Source organism: Lagopus muta, chromosome Z (assembly GCF_023343835.1).
Source record: "Lagopus muta isolate bLagMut1 chromosome Z, bLagMut1 primary, whole genome shotgun sequence".
Lineage (NCBI taxonomy): Eukaryota > Metazoa > Chordata > Aves > Galliformes > Phasianidae > Lagopus > Lagopus muta.
The window spans coordinates 51,066,488-51,083,888 of record NC_064472.1 but is presented as its reverse complement, the minus strand read 5'-3'; the positions used below and the strand labels follow the sequence as shown (position 1 = coordinate 51,083,888).

At 42.9% G+C, this 17,401-nt stretch overlaps 1 protein-coding gene across 1 annotated transcript; it reads right to left on the bottom strand.

Annotated features, from left to right (window-relative positions):
* Window positions 1–5,909: 5,909 nt before the first annotated feature.
* Window positions 5,910–14,739, bottom strand: MINAR2 (membrane integral NOTCH2 associated receptor 2). The gene is made up of 3 exons (XM_048932525.1): window positions 14,575–14,739; window positions 8,063–8,308; window positions 5,910–6,089 (listed from the first exon to the last, which is right to left on the bottom strand). Exons 1-3 carry the CDS (start codon window positions 14,737–14,739, stop codon window positions 5,910–5,912), a joined length of 591 nt encoding a protein of 196 aa, XP_048788482.1.
* Window positions 14,740–17,401: the final 2,662 nt, after the last annotated feature.

Sequence of the window (17,401 nt, the reverse complement as noted above, 5' to 3'; positions counted from 1 at the left end):
TTCAGTAGAAGTCTGCCTGGATTTTGTTTCATGTTGGGAAGCACATGTGTAAGGGTAGCTCAGTGGTATTTGTATTTGGATAGCTACAAACTTCATCCATTGATTGCTGCTTGCAGTTGGACAAGTCCAGAGAAACTGAGCAGACCTAGGCAGCTAGCCATCTTCAAGATGTAGTTTAATTAAGCTTATCATTTGGGTTTAGCTCAATGGATAGGCAGTACATTTGTCTGAAACACAAATCCCAGCCCTCAGGAACTTAAATGAAACATTGTGAATAAAACGCCTTGAGGAAAAAAGGAAAAAAAAGGTAGAAAAAAAAGAAAGAGAGTGAAAAACACCCCTCAGACCATTATTATTTTGCAACGTAAATATTTTGAAGATTAAGATTCATAGGTTGGAATGCAGTATTATATGAAGAGATTTATTTTTCTCAAAGACGTTGTTCTGTTTTCTCTTTCCAGCCAATGGGACACAATGGGCACAGGTCATCAGATTTGATGTATGATTCTGGATTTACACAGCTGCCAAACAGCTGAGAAAGGAGCTGAGCCGTGGCATGTGCCATGCCCTACCATGGATCCAGGTGCACTGAGTGTGCACCTACAAGTCACCTGGGCCTGAATCAGTGTTGTGGAAGAAAGCGCTGGTACTGTGAAATCCTTGTGAGAACAGAAGCTTGCTGTTAATTACTAGTCTCCCCTGTATTTATTAACACATTCCTATAAAGTGCAAATAGTCATTTTATAGTGGTGCCAATAGGTGAGGCCAAAAGAGACCCATGAATCCACAGAATAACTCCAGACTTGCGTCTGTCTTTATTTACAGGGATAAATCTTTCTAGGAAATCCTAAACAATTTTAAACATCTGTACAAAAAGTATTTTTTTTTTAATAAAAGGTGCTGCATAAGAGGATATGTTATCTGATGTTAAATCAAAAACTATAATTTACTTAAAGTACTGGATGCTTCAAAACTTCTAAATTCTATCTTGTGTGGCAAAAGATAGTACACCTTATTTTATACTGATCACTGTTACAGCATGTAATGCTCTATGGAGACAATTTTTTGCTGCTTCAGGTCTTGTAATTATAGCTTCTTTTTCTGAACAGTAAAATTGCATGAGGAAATAACTGGTGGGAACATCACATTAGTTATGTTGGAAGGCTTCGCTAAGTTTAGTTTAACTGACTTATACCTTTAAATTCATATTTCAGTGAGTTAATAGTACAACCGAGCAGCTTCAAAACATATCTGCACTGATCAGAGGGATCTTCTTGGTTAGTGGGACTTGCAGGGACCATCCTGATCTTCCAGTGATAGTTGAGTCAGATATTTGGCATCCACATGTTCTACTCTTACCGTTCTTGGTTGTTTAAAGAAGTGTGAACTCATCACACACACCAAAACACTATAAATGAAGGAGTAACATTTGTTCTGCTCAGGATCATAGTATATGATACCTCAAAACTCATGCTGTATTTTTCCTTTTTAAGTCCTAGTGTGATCAACTTTACACATGGCAAACACAAAAATGTGTTTGTCCCTATCCTCTTCCATTTTAGAACCTGTGTTGTTTGATAAGTGCATCAGCAGAAGAAAAATAAAGAAGACAAAGAGTGAATATATACACTATACTGAAGTAGTAAGTCCTGCTAAGATTCATCTCTACTGAACCAGCTCTGTACCTCAATGAAGTAGAATGGTAGCTGTAGTTTCCCCTGGTAATGCCTTCTGCTGCTCCAGAGCCAACCAGGAGCCTCTGTCCCACAGCTTTACAGGATGAAAACAAATAAAATGAGAACTCAGGTGTGTATTTACTGTTAGTTTTTGGGAAAGAAGAATGTGGCAGAGGAAGAGAAAGGTTGGGGTTGAGTTTTCCAAAATACTCTAGTGATTTTGGAGCAGTTGTTCTAAAAGGCAATAAAAAATGAAGTTCAAATCCACAGGCAGTTTTGAAAACTAATCCTTAATTGCTGAAGAGAAGGAACTAAGTTTTCTCACATCACTTGCAGAATACAGTAACTGCCTGTGTAATTATAAGTTGGCAGAGCCTGTGTGAACTGTCACTCCTATTTCGTTCCAGATTACAGCTGCACATTTCATAAGAACAAATTCCTCTACATCTCCCTGCAAGTACCAGTTTTCCCCATCAAAGGTAGCATTCTGCAGCAGTTACCCTCTTGTTCTACATCATATGAGTAGGTGCTGGCATGGTATCTCTGTATCAGCCTGGTGCTGCATGTCACAGTTTTACTGGCTATTAAGCAGGAGACTTTGCTGGCATTTGAGCTGATTACTGCTGGAATAAAAAATTCAAAACCTCGCCAACACTTGTTTCTGTTCTGATCCAAATTTGACTTCTTTACTTAAGCACCTGCTTAAATCCCATTGAAGTCAAGCAGAGCGTATGCGTAAGCATTCTCTCAGGCCAGGAACAGACCAATGAATTTAGATCTCGGAGATTACTTACTGTGGAAAAAATGCTGTATGTCCCATTTGAATGTCATTACCTAGTAGAGTTGTTTTATTCATCCAGTTTTAAAAGCTCTTTTGGAATACACTAAACATTCTGTTTTCCAAACACCTATCCTAATCCCACTTTATAAATGTTACATGATGACTTTTCTACTTCAGCTCCTGCCTCTAAGGAATAAAAAAAATATGTTAAAATTAAAATCACACAGTAAAGAGGTGGCATAAAGCAACCTTAACAAATAAAGCTGTTCTTGTATAATACATGTACCCTGCATCACATCCAGGGGTTAAAGATGGGTGTCTCCTTGACTGCTTCTGGATGAAGCACACTTCAGGGAGGATTCCCATCTACTTGAAAAGAGGTCTTTGTCTCTCAGTTCTATCCTCCCCCCTCAAGCATTCAATTGTTGTGCATTTTCCCAAAGGCCAGAGCACGGCCCTCATTCAGACTATGACGGGCTGTCCCCCTGCGAATGCTCTTCCAGGCGCCTAGCTGCACGGGGCAGCAGAGATGCTTCACGCTCCCTCAAAGAGCAAGTGCGTCCACTTCTCCCCTCTCCCTCCCTCTCCCCTCACCCCTCTCCCTGCCTTTCCCTTTCCCTTTTCCCTCCTCCCTTCTCCCCCCTTCCTCCCTCCCTCTCTCTCTCTCTCCCTCACTCTGTCTCCTTCCCTCCCTCTCCCCCTTCCCCCCCCCCCCCCCCCCCCCCCCCCCCCGTTTTTAACACTTATGCACTTCCACAACCGAGACAATGTGCGGGTGACCGGAAGCGGGGGGGAGGGGGAGAAGAGGGCTGCGCGGGATCTCCGCGCTGGGCGCGCTTCGGCCACCAGGTGGCAGCAGAAGAACCTGCACGTACCGTTAAAACAAAAATAAAAACTCAAATAAATAAACGCGCGTTACTCCGGACCAGCAAAGCGCCGCCTGGAGCCTTTTCCCCCTCTTATGATTGTCCGCTAGATGACAGCAGCAAAACCAAAGCAGCGGTAAATGGACTTGTGGAGAAAACGATTTTATTCTACTGCTAAACCCTCAGAGAGCAATGCTGTTAAGAAACTCTCATTATTGGCTATTTTCCTGGAAATTACAAAGCCGTTTGCTTTTAGGCGTCCCGCCTACAGGCCTTGACAATTTAGAAAAATATGTCTCTGCATTGTATGCAATTCACTTAAAGCAAATTCACCACGGTTAAAAAAAAAACAGTTAAGTATTGTTGCTCTAATATGAATAATTACTTCATAATGTTAGCTGTTACTCTTGTGGAATGGCCCTTGGTTCTTACCTTTGGAAGCCAAGTGCCTCTGATCTTTCAGACAGGAACACCCATCCACACCACTGCTGCAGTGGGCTGAGAGATCAAGCTTCCTTCCCAAGTTATTTACAGCAGTGTTCAGTGTACAATGCAGATACTAACTTTATGTCAATGCATTTAAATGCTGCTACAGTTTGGCTGTTGGTTGATTACCAAATTAATCACAGAATCATAGAACGGTCTGGGTTGAAAAGGACCACAATGAGGACCACAAGGATCATCTAGTTTCAACCCCCCTGCTATGTTCAGGGTCACCAAACACCAGACCAGGCTGCCCAGAGCCACATCCAGCCTGGCCTTGAATGCCTCCAGGGATGGGGCATCCACAGCCTCCTTGGGCAACCTGTTCCAGTGTGTCACCACCCTCTGTGTGAAAAGCTTCCTCCTAATATGTAACCTAAACCTCTCGTGTCTCAGTTTAAAAACATTCCCCCTTGTCCCATCACTATCCTCCCTCATAAACAGCCATACTCCCTCCTGTTTATAAGCTCTCTTCAAGTATTGGAAGGCCACAGTGAGATCTCCCCAGAGCCTTCTTCAAGCTAAGCAAGCCCAGTTGCCTCAACCTTTCCTCGGGGAAGAGGTTCTCCAGCCCTCTGATCATCTTAGTGGCCCTTCTCTTGGACCAGTTCCAGGAGCGCCACATTGTTCTCTTACTGTGGCCCCAATGCCTGGATGCAGGACTCCAGCTGGGGCCCCGCAAGAGCTGAATAGAGGGATACAATCACTCCTTTTTCAATGCAGCCCAGGATATAATTGCCCTTCTGGGCTGCAAGCACACACTGCTAGCTCATGTCCAGCTTCTCATCCACCAGGACCTCCAAGTCCTTCTCTGCAGGAGTTCTCAAGGAGTTCTTCCCTCAGTCTGTATAAATACCTGGGATTGCCCCAGCCAAAATGCAACACCTTGCACTTGGCCTTACAGAACCTCATTAGGTTTTCATGGGCCCACTTCTCCAGCCTGTCCAGGTCCCTGTGAATGGCTTCCCTTCTCTCCAATATAGCAACTGCACTGCTCAGCTTGGTGTCATCAGCAACCTTGCTGAGGGTGCATTTGATTCCATCGTGAGAGTTCTCTTGTGTTATTGAGGGAAATCACCAGCCCAGCAGTATTTGTAACCCTTTGCCCTGGTAGAACTATAAAGAGTTTGCAGAGTATAAAGAGTTTGAACTTTTAGAGATAAAATAAAAAATTTATATGCTTCTCTCTTCGTTCACTTACTTTTAATTTCACCGTGTATTGTCATCCTCCTGAATTATTCTGCTAGAAATTGTCTATTTCCTTTCATTTTCAAACACCCTTTCTTACAGAATGACTATATACATTCAGTCTTTCAAATAGTTATATTCAAATTTGTTTCAACTTTAGCACTCACCAAATCTTTCTCCAGAAATGAAGTGTCAGCTGTTAAAAAATATTAGCTCTCCACATTTTGAAGTGTGAAAGATGGTGCATGTTTGTAGATCTGGACTCTGGAGTGAAGAAACCCTCTCACAGATTCCAGGAAATTATTTTGATAGGAACCCAGAGATTCAGTGGTCTAGTTTTTGTTTTTCTTGTCCCCCCAAAAAAAGCGTAAGGAAACATTTATGACTAAGATTTTAGAGAGGGTGCCATTACTGCAGAAATGAATTCAGTCAGTAAGTAATGCATATCTTTTCAGTTTAGAATTCTTTAGTAAACCCTGAATGCTAATCTGTTATACTTTGCTGTGTTCCAATAATAACCACCATAAAAAGATGGTAAATATTTTTTAGAATAAATATTCAGTCAGTAGCAAGTGCATACCATATGTACTATATTACAGATACTGAATCAGAACACCAGCCAGTGAAAGAAGGCATTATAAGAAGTATTGTGTTCAGAGTTTTTCTTCTGAATTATACCCATTAGGAGACATTCTCCTATGCTTACGGTATTTGTATCTTTTCAGGATCAAGTCCTTATGCTGCACAAGAACATTTTAAAATAGTGATGTCAAATAAACTGTACTTGTGCCAAAAAAAAAAAAAAAAAAAAGAGAAAAAAGAAAAGAATTCAAATAAATTCAAATAAAATAAGGGAGGGGAATGACTTAATAAAAATGTTTATTGAAAAACTTCCATCACCGGCTTTTGGCTGCATTAAGTAAGTAAAACACTGAGCGTGACTATCGTTAGCAGGATGCAAACAGCTAGTACCATTACCAGGATGATTCGACACCATTTAGAATGCTTGCTTTCTTTCTCTTTCTTTTTTAACAAGGTATCATACCCAGGAGTATAAATATCCCCCATCCAGAACTGTAGATCATTAGGATTTTCCTAAAAAAAAAAGAAAAAAAAAAAAGAAAAAAGGACTCAGTTCTTCTGCCTTGCATACGTAGTCATTAAAACATAGCTAGGAGTATTTTGGCTATCATCAGATAGTGATTAATGAATTTAAAGCATCACAACAGAAATACAAGAGACTTTCACTTGAACATAGGTTGTGCTACTTGCCAGATGCTGCAAATGTTCCTCTGGGGAAAACTATAACCGTAGTTTCCAGCCAGGAACAAAATGTAGGACACTAAGCAGTGAAATGAGATTTAGAAGAAAAAAAAAAAAAAAAAGACAGGGAAAGAGACAAACAGGGAAGGAAGGAAGGAAGGAAGGAAGGAAGGAAGGAAGGAAGGAAGGAAGGAAGGAAGGAAGGAAGGAAGGAAGGAAGGAAGGAAGGAAGAAGGAAGGAAGGAAGGAAGGAAGGAAGGAAGGAAGGAAGGAAGGAAGGAAGGAAGGAAGGAAGGAAGGAAGGAAGGAAGGAAGGAAGGAAGGAAGGAAGGAAGGAGGGAAGGAAGGAGGGAAGGAAGGAGGGAAGGAAGGAAGGAAGGAAGGAAGGAGGGAAGGAAGGAGGGAAGGAAGGAGGGAAGGAAGGAGGGAAGGAGGGAAGGAAGGAAGGAAGGAAGGAAGGAAGGAAGGAAGGAAGGAAGGAAGGAAGGAAAGGAAGGGAAGGAAGGAAGGAAGGAAGGAAGGAAGGAAGGAAGGAAGGAAGGAAGGAAGGAAGGAAGGAAGGAAGGAAGGAGGGAAGGAAGGAGGGAAGGAAGGAGGGAAGGAGGGAAGGAAGGAAGGAAGGAAGGAAGGAAGGAAGGAAGGAAGGAAGGAAGGAAGGAAGGAAGGAAGGAAGGAAGGAAGGAAGGAAGGAAGGAAGGAAGGAAGGAAGGAAGGAAGGAAGGAAGGAAGGAAGGAAGGAAGGAAGGAAGGAAGGAAGGAAGGAAGGAAGGAAGGAAGGAAGGAAGGAAGGAAGGAAGGAGGGAAGGAAGGAAGGAAGGAGGGAGGGAGGAAGAAGGAAGGAAGGAAGGAAGGAAGGAAGGAAGGAAGGAAGGAAGGAAGGAAGGAAGGAAGGAAGGAAGGAAGGAAGGAAGGAAAGGAAGGAAGGGGAAGGAAGGAAGGAAGGAAGGAAGGAAGGAAGGAAGGAAGGAAGGAAGGAAGGAAGGAAGGAAGGAAGGAAGGAAGGAAGGAGGAAGGAAGGAGGGAAGGAGGGAAGGAAGGAGGGAAGGAGGGAAGGAAGGAAGGAAGGAAGGAAGAAGGAAGGAAGGAAGGAAGGAAGGAAGGAAGGAAGGAAGGAAGGAAGGAAGGAAGGAAGGAAGGAAGGAAGGAAGGAAGGAAGGAAGGAAGGAAGGAAGGAAGGAAGGAAGGAAGGAAGGAAGGAAGGAAGGAAGGAAGGAAGGAAGGAAGGAAAAACAACAAACCCAAAACAGTAGCAACCAGGTTGTATTCTGAAGAATAGATGCTGATTTATAAATTAAGACCTAATCCTTCCTAAGTCCAGTAACGGAGAATAGCAAAAACAAACAAATGAAAAAGAAAAGAAAAGAAAAAAGAAAAGAAAAAAAGATTCCAAGTGATTTGTGAAAACCAACATGAAGGTAGGATCCTGCATAGTGTGAATAAGGCTGAAAAAATGTGTGTTATCCGTGATGTTATGAACAGCTACAAAAGTGGACACATAATTCTTAACTACCTGGTTTAGAGATCACCCCTGTATAGACTGGGAAACTTTCGCAGGGTGTTGTGGTTTAAGACTTTCTCATTACAGAGATCATGTTCTGCTGAACTGAAATTGCTGGCATTTAACCAGATACATAGACTTCTTTTTCTGATCAGACTCATGCAAGTGTCATGTCTGCACAGGAAAACATGTCCATATTTGCTTCTGGAATCTTACCAAAAGAACCAAACATGCTGCACTGTGGCTCATGTTCACACAGAGCTTATAGCAACCCATTTTGTTTGAATGCAGTGCAGCAGCACATTACCTTTATGTGGCTGGCCAAGTCAGAGTGCAGTGAATGTCTGTCATAGTCCTGCACTGTCCAGGAAGGGATCCTTCTCTTCTCCTCCCAGTCATCTTCCACCTGGAAATCGCTATACAAGGGATTGCTCTTGATTGTGGATTTCAGTGTGATGGGTGTAATGTGTTTCCCAAGAATTTTGTCTATCATTTCTTGGCTGACCCCATTCAGTTCCAACCCAGGCAGCTCAGTAATACTTTTATTTTCTCTCTGTAAAGCACAAATAAGAGCAGAATTTGGCCTTCATTTTCATTTACCTATGACACAGGTTCCCTTTTAGAGCTATAATTTGTCAAAAGTCATTATTGAAATTACCTGTGCATCAATTTTTCTTGTTCTGGCAAACATCGTCAGTGTACTAAAGGAGTCTGACTGTTCACTCTGTGAAGATTTCTTCCTTCTGTGGAAGCACGTGGTTACAATGTGAACATTAGAGTTTTCTGCAAATATGAACAGGCACTGTAAGGCCCACTGAAAAGAAAGCTTATGTTATAGCAGAATGGTGTTATGGCGTATGACAGTGGAGTATGCGGATCTGACAGATGCCAAGGTAGTGAGATGCAGAAGCACATCTGCTAGAACAAAGCAGAGTGAAGCGTATGCTAACAGTATGCCAGCGGCTGTCTTTGCTGAAGCTGCACATCTCACCGTGGGGGGATCTCACTACTCTGATACCCTCACAGTGCAACAGACCTGTCAGTACATCAGTGGCCTGGCATGCAACTAAGGGGAAGTTCCTAATACAGGTACTGTCAGAACTCCAGTAATTAGCTGAGCAATCTTCCTGCAAAGCATTGGTTCGATCAGGCCTTTAGAACAGTGGGTGGCAGAGGAGGAGGCGTATTGACTGTGTTGGGGTGTGGTTTTTGAGAACTCACAACCTGCTCCTTAAAATCAGCCTAAGCCTCTTCAGGAACTGGTAAGACTGTAACCATACAATGACCTTCTGTCCCCGAGACTTGGAACTAGCCCATGGCTCCAGCCACACCTCAGCTTCCCAGGAGAGCTATTTCTGACAGAGCCCTGCCCTCACACCAGTACCTGCCCTGTGCTTCAGGACTGTCTTTTTACTTCCATCCCAGCACACACAGAGCTCTCCTGACTAGCAGATGACATTTCCTTTGAGACAGGGGTGGTCCTGGCCTGATTTGGTGCCCTGATAGGCCTGCTGAGAGGAGCACGGGGCTCCTACATCCTCTTCACACTGGTTTTGGAAGATCGCAGATTCCCTACCAGGCAGTACCAGTCCCAAAGCTGACAGCAAGCTGCATGATTCCTCAGTTGAGTGATGTTCTGCTGCTTTGGTGGACTCATTTTCAATTGAAGCCAGCAGTATCACATGCTCTGTGCCTTGTGTCTGCATATATGCAAAGGCTCTATAAGCCAGTGTGGAGCAGGGAGGCATAGATGAAAGCAAAGGCCTGGTTTTGTTTGGAAAGGAAAGAAAAAGGTGAAGAAATCATCAACCTTTGTCTAAGTCACCCTAGTAGAAATCATCATGCTGGCAGTGTTATCACCAAATCATCAAAAGTAGCTAAGTGTATTTCCCATCAATAATTATCATTAGTAGGTGGGTGGATCCTCAGTGCCTCCCAGTTCCTCCATTAGTTCATAATTTCCATATGTCATTCCTCAGCCTTGACATGTCCCTTGACAGTATTACTCTATGCACTGCAGTTACAGCTGGCACTGAAGGCCTCTGGATTGTACTGGCCAGATTTCAGCTGAGATGGTGTTTTTAACTGTCATTTCTTTCTGATTCCATTTTACTTTATTTAATTTATTTCTTATTTAAAATTTGTCAATGACCTTAATGATGCTTCCCTCAGGCCCACTAGATGGTTGGACTTGGAGAACATTTTGCTGAAGAACATGAGCTGTCTCACCACGGGATGTTCAGTGTCCCTAGGCTAAAATACTGTGAAAATAATGCAACTTGACAGTGACTTTTAAAGCTGTTTTATATAAAATCCTCCCAAACTTGGAAAAGATGGCACGATGGAGAATTTTTTTCAGAAATCAGTGTCAGAACTTCATGCCCCTTCCTTCCAGAATACCTTCCTTTTTATAGGCAGCAATTCATAAAGACAGGAGAATGTGCTATCCTGAAGTAAAGCTAGGGAAAAAATACGATGGGAGGAGCAAAAGTGTTTTACCAAGAGAACTGGACTGGAATTTGAGTAGGAGATGGTTTGCAGAGGCTTTCGAGAACAGACATTGAAGTGCTACATTAATTGGGAAAATATTTTTGAGTGCAACTGGCGGTTTGACTGAAATTTCTGCTGCAGATATGTCTCAGAGACTGCTTATGGAGAGAGAAAAGCCCAAAGCATGGACGAAAAGTACTTTAGGTCCAAGAAACAGCATATGTAAATATGAAGAAGATTGCATGAAACATATGCATTTACGGAAGCAGATAAATGATTTCATAATGCAAATTATGCGTATCAGTACATGACAACATACATCACTATAAATTCTAAAGTAATCTATATTGTTAGAAAATATTTCAATTTCATTATTATCTTAACTTAATCTTTCTGTTGCCACTGCTGTTTTAGCACAGAAATAGTCTAACTTTTCTGTCCTCAGTCTGTGATAGGGAAATATCAAGCACCAAGCTATGACCCTCCAAAACCAAGACATTAAAGTGCTAAGGCTAGGCCTTGGTCCCAAGTCAACCCATCTGTAAGAAGAAATGAAAGAGACACCTAAAAAATTAAGGATCTTCACATTATGCAAGTCAAAATTTTTCCTTACTCCCTGCAAAGAGTTATTCATGTCCCATGGCAAGCTGGGGCTGCTGGCAACACTTACAGCAATACTCAAAGACAGTAACAAACACTGCCTGTGGGCAGCTGTGCCTAGTAGCTTTACTGAAGCAGCTGTTCAGAAATTTTTGGCCACCGTTTTCTACTGGAGCTGTTTTGTAAGAAAATCCTCAATGCTAATGAATGTGGGTGGCAAGGTAACTTTTATGTAGGTGATTTGTTTGGTATTATAGCCCTCTATTGTTCAAAAGGTATGCACTACTTTCTCTGGAGAGCTCTCCAAGTAACAAGTGCAGCATTACTCTGATATAGAGACATAAGGTATTACTGACAGGAAGATGCTAGGTAGCTGCCAGGGACCTAAGGATCCGTGTAATAGTTGTAACAACTGTAGAGGTGTTGTATGATATCTAGTTAACTGAAAAAGCTCATTTATCAGAATAAGCAGTAATCACCTCTGTAGATCTTCTTAGACAAATCTAATGTCTTGGGAGATGCTGTGGAAAAGAAACCAAGAAGGCAATTATTAACCATGTCTAAGTGAGTGGATATGAAAGACAACAGAGCACATTAAAGGCTACTGAGAATTCACTTTTTATTTTCAAGAAACCTGAAGGGGATCAGATGTACTTATAGAAGAAATAAGTCAGTGCTAGGTGATGTGAAGCAAGATGGGAGTCCACCTGATGTGGGCTGCAGATCAGTAGGTGGCTGTAAAACCTTAAGACAAAGTGACAGAACCCAAGAACATTCAAAGAAAAGCAGACATTCATACTGACTATCTTCACTGTGCGGCACTGAAAGTACTTCTGCACAGTAATTAATTGTTTACTTAAAAGAAAGCTGTTTTGCCTGTCACTGCTAATGGAGGTCTGCAGGGCTGTGAGTACAACATATTAGAAGTGCTGTATGGTGTCATATCAGAACTCCTGTCAGCCTTGCAGCTGGTCTCTGACTGCGGACAGTTGCAAATGTCTGGGGAAGAATAAGAGAACACATGTGTAATTCAGGCCTGTGCCAAGGAACAGGAAGCAACTGGCCCAGCACCTAACTGAGAGGTAAAATCCTCCTCCTCAGTGCCCTGAGAGGTGTGCAAGGGCTGGGCACAGGTGTTGCACTTAAATGAGGCACCAGGAGGTGTTAGAAGTGCAGTTAGCATAACAGCAATTCTGGAAGGCCAAAGTTGTTCAGTTGTGAAATCCTAATAATCACAGCAAAGTGAAGGAGCACGGTGTGCAAAGAAAAAATTCTCTGTGCTGTCTTCCAAGGAAAAGAACAAAATGCAAGCAGGAAGGAGAAGTCCAAGAGCTGCTGAAAACAAGGGAAAGGGCTGAGGGAGAGGGGCGAGCCTGGTATGTGGGAGCTGTGCACTGTGCAATGGGAAGTGCTGGAGCAGAGCAGTCTGCAGTGCTGAGCACACACGAAGTGAGCAACAGCTGCTGCCATTGGTGAAGAAACAGTCTGTGCTCCTTGTGCTGCTTTGAATCAGGAAGTGCCAGGATTACTGAACCGCTTCATGGCCTTTATTTGAAGTAGACAATGAAAATGTATGCTGAGAAGGGCAGCTGTGTTTGCCTGACACAGAGAGGTGGGGGAAAAAGCAGAAATTTTTGGTCAGAAATATTAATTGCCATTATAATCAGGCTGCTTTTTATAATGGAAATTCATTTTAGAAGCTATAGGTGGAGAAAACACATAAGTACTGAAATGTGCAGAAAATGAATGTTATCGTGACAGAGGTTGGAAGGGGCTGCAAACTGCCACATAGTCACTGTGCACAGGGAGACCTCCACAGCTCCTTACAGAAAGAAAATGAATTTCTGGGTGGGGAATTTCAGCTGCTCTCAAGGATGCTGGGAGTCCGCAGGTCACTCACATATGTTCTGAAACCAATTTTCCTCCCTCGCCCCCCTCATTTCCGCTTCAGAATTAACTAACCCTTAACCCCATTAGCTTTCTCATCTTAAAGCAAAACATGTTACTCCTGCACCATTAGTTCTCCGCTGTGCCATCATGTTTATTCTAACGTCTGGAATTCATCAACTCTTTTCCCTTTATTTGTCAGCAAGAGGGAAAGAGAGGAGGCCTCTCTTTCATAAGGGAGGGAGAATGAGGCACAGTGATGTCAGGACAGCTCACAGTCACTAAGAACTGCACTTACAAACATAGGTTATGCCCCACATTTGGGGTTTATAAACCATGCTGTATTATAGGAGCAGTTCTGGTAAGGCAGCAGGCTCAGCCATCTCCCCGGCTGTGCCTGCATGGAGCAGGGTGGAGGGAGGCCTAGCTTAGGGCACTCACAGCCCAGTCCTCCTGCAAGCCTGGCCCAGCCTTGAAGCCTCTTGCCCAGCAACAATGGGGAGAAGCATCCCGCTGTGGCACAGCTCAGTGTGTGGTTGCCTCATCCTGCACAAAGAGGAGCTGCAGCGGGGCGGGGACCGAAGCCAGCATTGCTTCATGCCCTATTGTTTTGGATCCCACAGGCTCTTTCTTTCAGTGAGAGCTCTGTGCATGAGAGACAGCGGTGAGTGTGGGACCCCCCGCCTGCCTCCTCCCTTCCAGCTCCCCATGGGGAGTCCTGGGCAAGGAACGTACAATAGGAGTGGACTCTGGGAAGGAGGGAAGGGGTCTGGACTGCTGATGGGGGAAGAAGTAAAACTGGAAGCAGCTATGGGAGATTTCAAGGCTCTTCCTCTTCCCTTCCTGCCCCATGTTGATGGGTTTTCAGTTCCCACTCCTCATTGTCATGGGGATCTGGACTCATGCCCCAGGGATGCTCAGGATACAGAACCATCTCCAGCCCCCAGCCACCTCCGCGTGTCTCCATCCCCTGACAAGAACCAGACCTTGAAGCTTTTCTCAGGCTAGGGGTGGGGAAAGGCAAGGGGCTCCCCAGGCAGCCGGAAAGGAGTGCTGTGGTGTGAGCTGTAAGTGGGGCCCAGAGGGGTGTGAGCTGATGCAGCTGTACTGCTGCTGATCCAGATACAAATGTCTCCTCTGTGGGCTCCAGGCATCTGTTAGACAGTGCACTTCTGCATTTTTCCATGAAAACACTGCTACCTCCACATAATAACCTGCATTAATGCTGTCATTGCCTTTCACGCCTTCAACAGACATCTGTCAGGGTGACAGCAAGGTCAAAGAGGAAAGATGAAAAACAAGACAAAGTAAAGAAGACACAGCAAAATACACAGACATGCACAAGCTAGCAGGACGCTAGCAAGAATCTCTGGTGTTCTCTCTAATGTGCCTTTTATTGAGTGTTGTCACCTGGATTTCACATTTAAGTCCAGTGTTGGCTTTTTTTTTTCCTCCTTTGTTATTCTTTTCCCTTCTTTCTCTCACTTGTAATTTCTTTAGAGAGGGTGTTCTATTAGCCTCCTTAGTACAATTAATCCGTATTTGACATAAGTCGGCTTTCTGGGAAGTGCTATGAAAATGTCACCACAAGCAATAGAAAACATAATGTACTGAAGCAAATGAGGTGGACTGTGCTGTTGCTGAGGAGAGTGACTGCCCTTCTGGAGCCCAATCCTCACTGAAATCAAAGGGAAAGCTCCTGGAGGTTATATTAGTGGTGCAGATTCGGAGATGCGGGAAGCTGAATTCACTGCTGAAATACTGAGCTCATATAATTTGCCTTCAGATTCCCAAAATAAGATAGAAAAGTCAGGAAAAGAGTCTGCCTCTGTCAGACCTTACCTGTAAATAGATCCTATTGTGCCACTGTTGCACTCCAGGTAAAGCTGCTTCTGGGAACTTTGCCAATCTGGCCTGTAGAAAGGTTGAGTTTTTCACTAAAGACTTCACCTCCAGCTGTAGGAATTTGTCAGGATGGTTGTTGTTTGGCAAAGCAGAGAGGTCCATGTTTCTGTCCTCTGGAGTAACAAAGAAAGCAGTCCAAGCTTCTGCTTTCTGACCGTGCACACTGCTTAAATCATTAATGATGTGAAGAAGGATACGACAGTCCCCTGAAACTGTATCTGACACCCTCTTGGTGTCAGGCTCTCTTGTATAATCTACCAATGCTAAAAACATTGTTCGGAAGTGGCAGAAAAGACTAGACCTGTTTCTCTATGTTCCTAGCTTAAGTTTTCAAATTCAAGGTCTGTTTTAATATTCTCATTAAAGCTAACCCACTATCAGTCAGTAGATGCATGGGATACTTGAATGCGCACCAGCTCTTCTTCAAGTGACCTGCTAAAAATTTCAAGCTAACAGCACTTCAAAATAAGTCCTTTCTCAGAAAATGAGGAGCAGCTCCCAGTACAAAGCCAGTTTTCCTCCTCTGTGGCAGTACTGGGAGGTTTTGTGATGCTGTGCAGATCAGTACCATTCACCACAGCAGCTATGACACACACTTCTTGCAAGGATTTCTGTGACAGTAAGTTCTTCCTGACTTTGGGAAATGCCCGTTTGTTTCAAGTAATTGATAACAGAAGTTCTCAAGTGGTTGACTATTTGACTACTCCTGGTCAAGTGAATGGAAAAACTCTTACTGATTTGAATGACAGAGTCAGTCCCTTAACTTCCACTGTTTTATTTTGAGATTTTGTATTTTCATCAGCGGTTTAGAAGTAGGAAGCTCTTTTGACTTTTGGCTAGTGAAATTCTCCTTCTAGTCATGGCTGTTACTTAAAAACAGCAAAAATAGCCCCTTCTTGTTTATTTTAAGCTTTTTAAAAATCTTTTCAAACTTTTGCATTTTTGTAATAATTTTTTTTTAATAATGCCACATACAATAGATTTATAAAAGTTACTCTTCTAGACATACAGTGACATGTAGTACCCTCTTTCCCTGTGTACAACTAAGACAGAAATATTAAGTGTTCTGCAATATCTGTGTTTTTTTGCATGAGTGTACATACCCTTTATTGCTGCAGACAGGATTTTTATGCGATACTGTATCATATAGATGTGGAAATGAGTCCTGGATCTGTGGGAATTTACATATAACTACTTCTTCATAAATGTGATTTGAAAATACAAAGGATGATTGATTGGGCTGAAGGTACCCCAAATCCAAGATCTCTCACTGTGTTTGTAAATAAGAAGGAGAGACACTACTTAGGAGCAGTGTTTATCCCTGGCTGCCTCCTGCAGTTCATTCTCCTTTTAGCCTCCCAGAAAACACAATTATTTTTTGTACTAGAGAGTCTCCTCCTAGGCCTTCTGTTTGTAGGGTACCCATCCACTAATATGTCTAATTTCTCGTCAAATCTTCCTATACTACCTCTTCTGAAAATAAGATTCTGACCATCTCTGAGAAGTGCTAAAGATGTTAAACAAGACTGGACCTAGTACCAACTCCTGGAGAACAGAAACAGATACCTGCCTCCTGCTACACTCTCCATCATTTCGTTAAGCCTCCTCCAGCTTCAGTAGTATTTGTGCTGTAAGCAGTGCACAATGTGTGTATCATCCTTCTGTGTCCCTACTTATGTCATCTGAAGGACCCACTGACTCTCTTGCTGGCTTCCTGCTTTTGATGTATTCCTAGTCTTCTTTATTATAAATTTGAGCATCTTGCCTTTAGTGTTTATGTTGGTTTCCTCATAAATGCACCTATTCTAATATATTTTTAGAATTGAACAAATTATTGGCTGTTTGTCACCAATATATTAATAAAAACAAAATAAAAAGCAGGATGAAAACTCCCCAACAGCCAAAACTCCAGAAATTAAACCAAGTAAACAAAAACACATCCTGCAGAACCAAACAGCATATGCCTTCCAGAATAACCAATAATATAATTAAAATTCTGGTATTCTTTTCATTTAGGGAAGGTGTAAGAAGTGGTAACTACCGTACCATGGCAAATGAGCATCCCCATTGTGTACCAGTCCTGTGTACCACTTAACCCAACCAGTGGGGAATAGGTGGGATTTCACTAGTCCCTGGCAAACAGGGTACATTTTCAGCTCTACTTGCCAGATAACCATGACTGATTGAAATTCACTCATCAGGCCAGAAGAAAAGCATATGAGTGGAGAAGGATTGTTGCTGGGTGGAAAAAATAAAAAAAGCTCTAAAAAGTAATAGGCCTCCCCCTAGTGCAGCATGCTGTTGCTGCCTGAACTCCACTGGGAGGACCAGAGAAGGCTGCCCAGCGAAGCCGTGGATGCCCCATCACTGGAGGTGTTTAAGTCTGGGTTGGATGGGGTTCTGGGCAGCCTGATCTGGTGGCAGATTTGCCCATGGCATGGGATTTGAATTGGGTGAGCTTTACACTCCTCTCCAACCTAAGCCATTCAGTGATTCTATGACTTTATGATAAGGATAGCTGCTCTCGTCTGGTCTTGTGGCATCACCTGGGCTGTGGCAAGGCTCTGCAATGCAGGCAAGCACACTGAGCCTACACACAGCATGAACGTGTGAATCTATGCTGCTTCTCAGAATGATAACTGCGTGTATGAAAGGAGCAAAAAGAAAAGTAACTTGTTTTCAAATTCCAAGAGAGTAGGAAGCAACAAATATTTTTTGCTATGTAAACACAGAATTTCTTTGACATGATTCACACACATCTAAT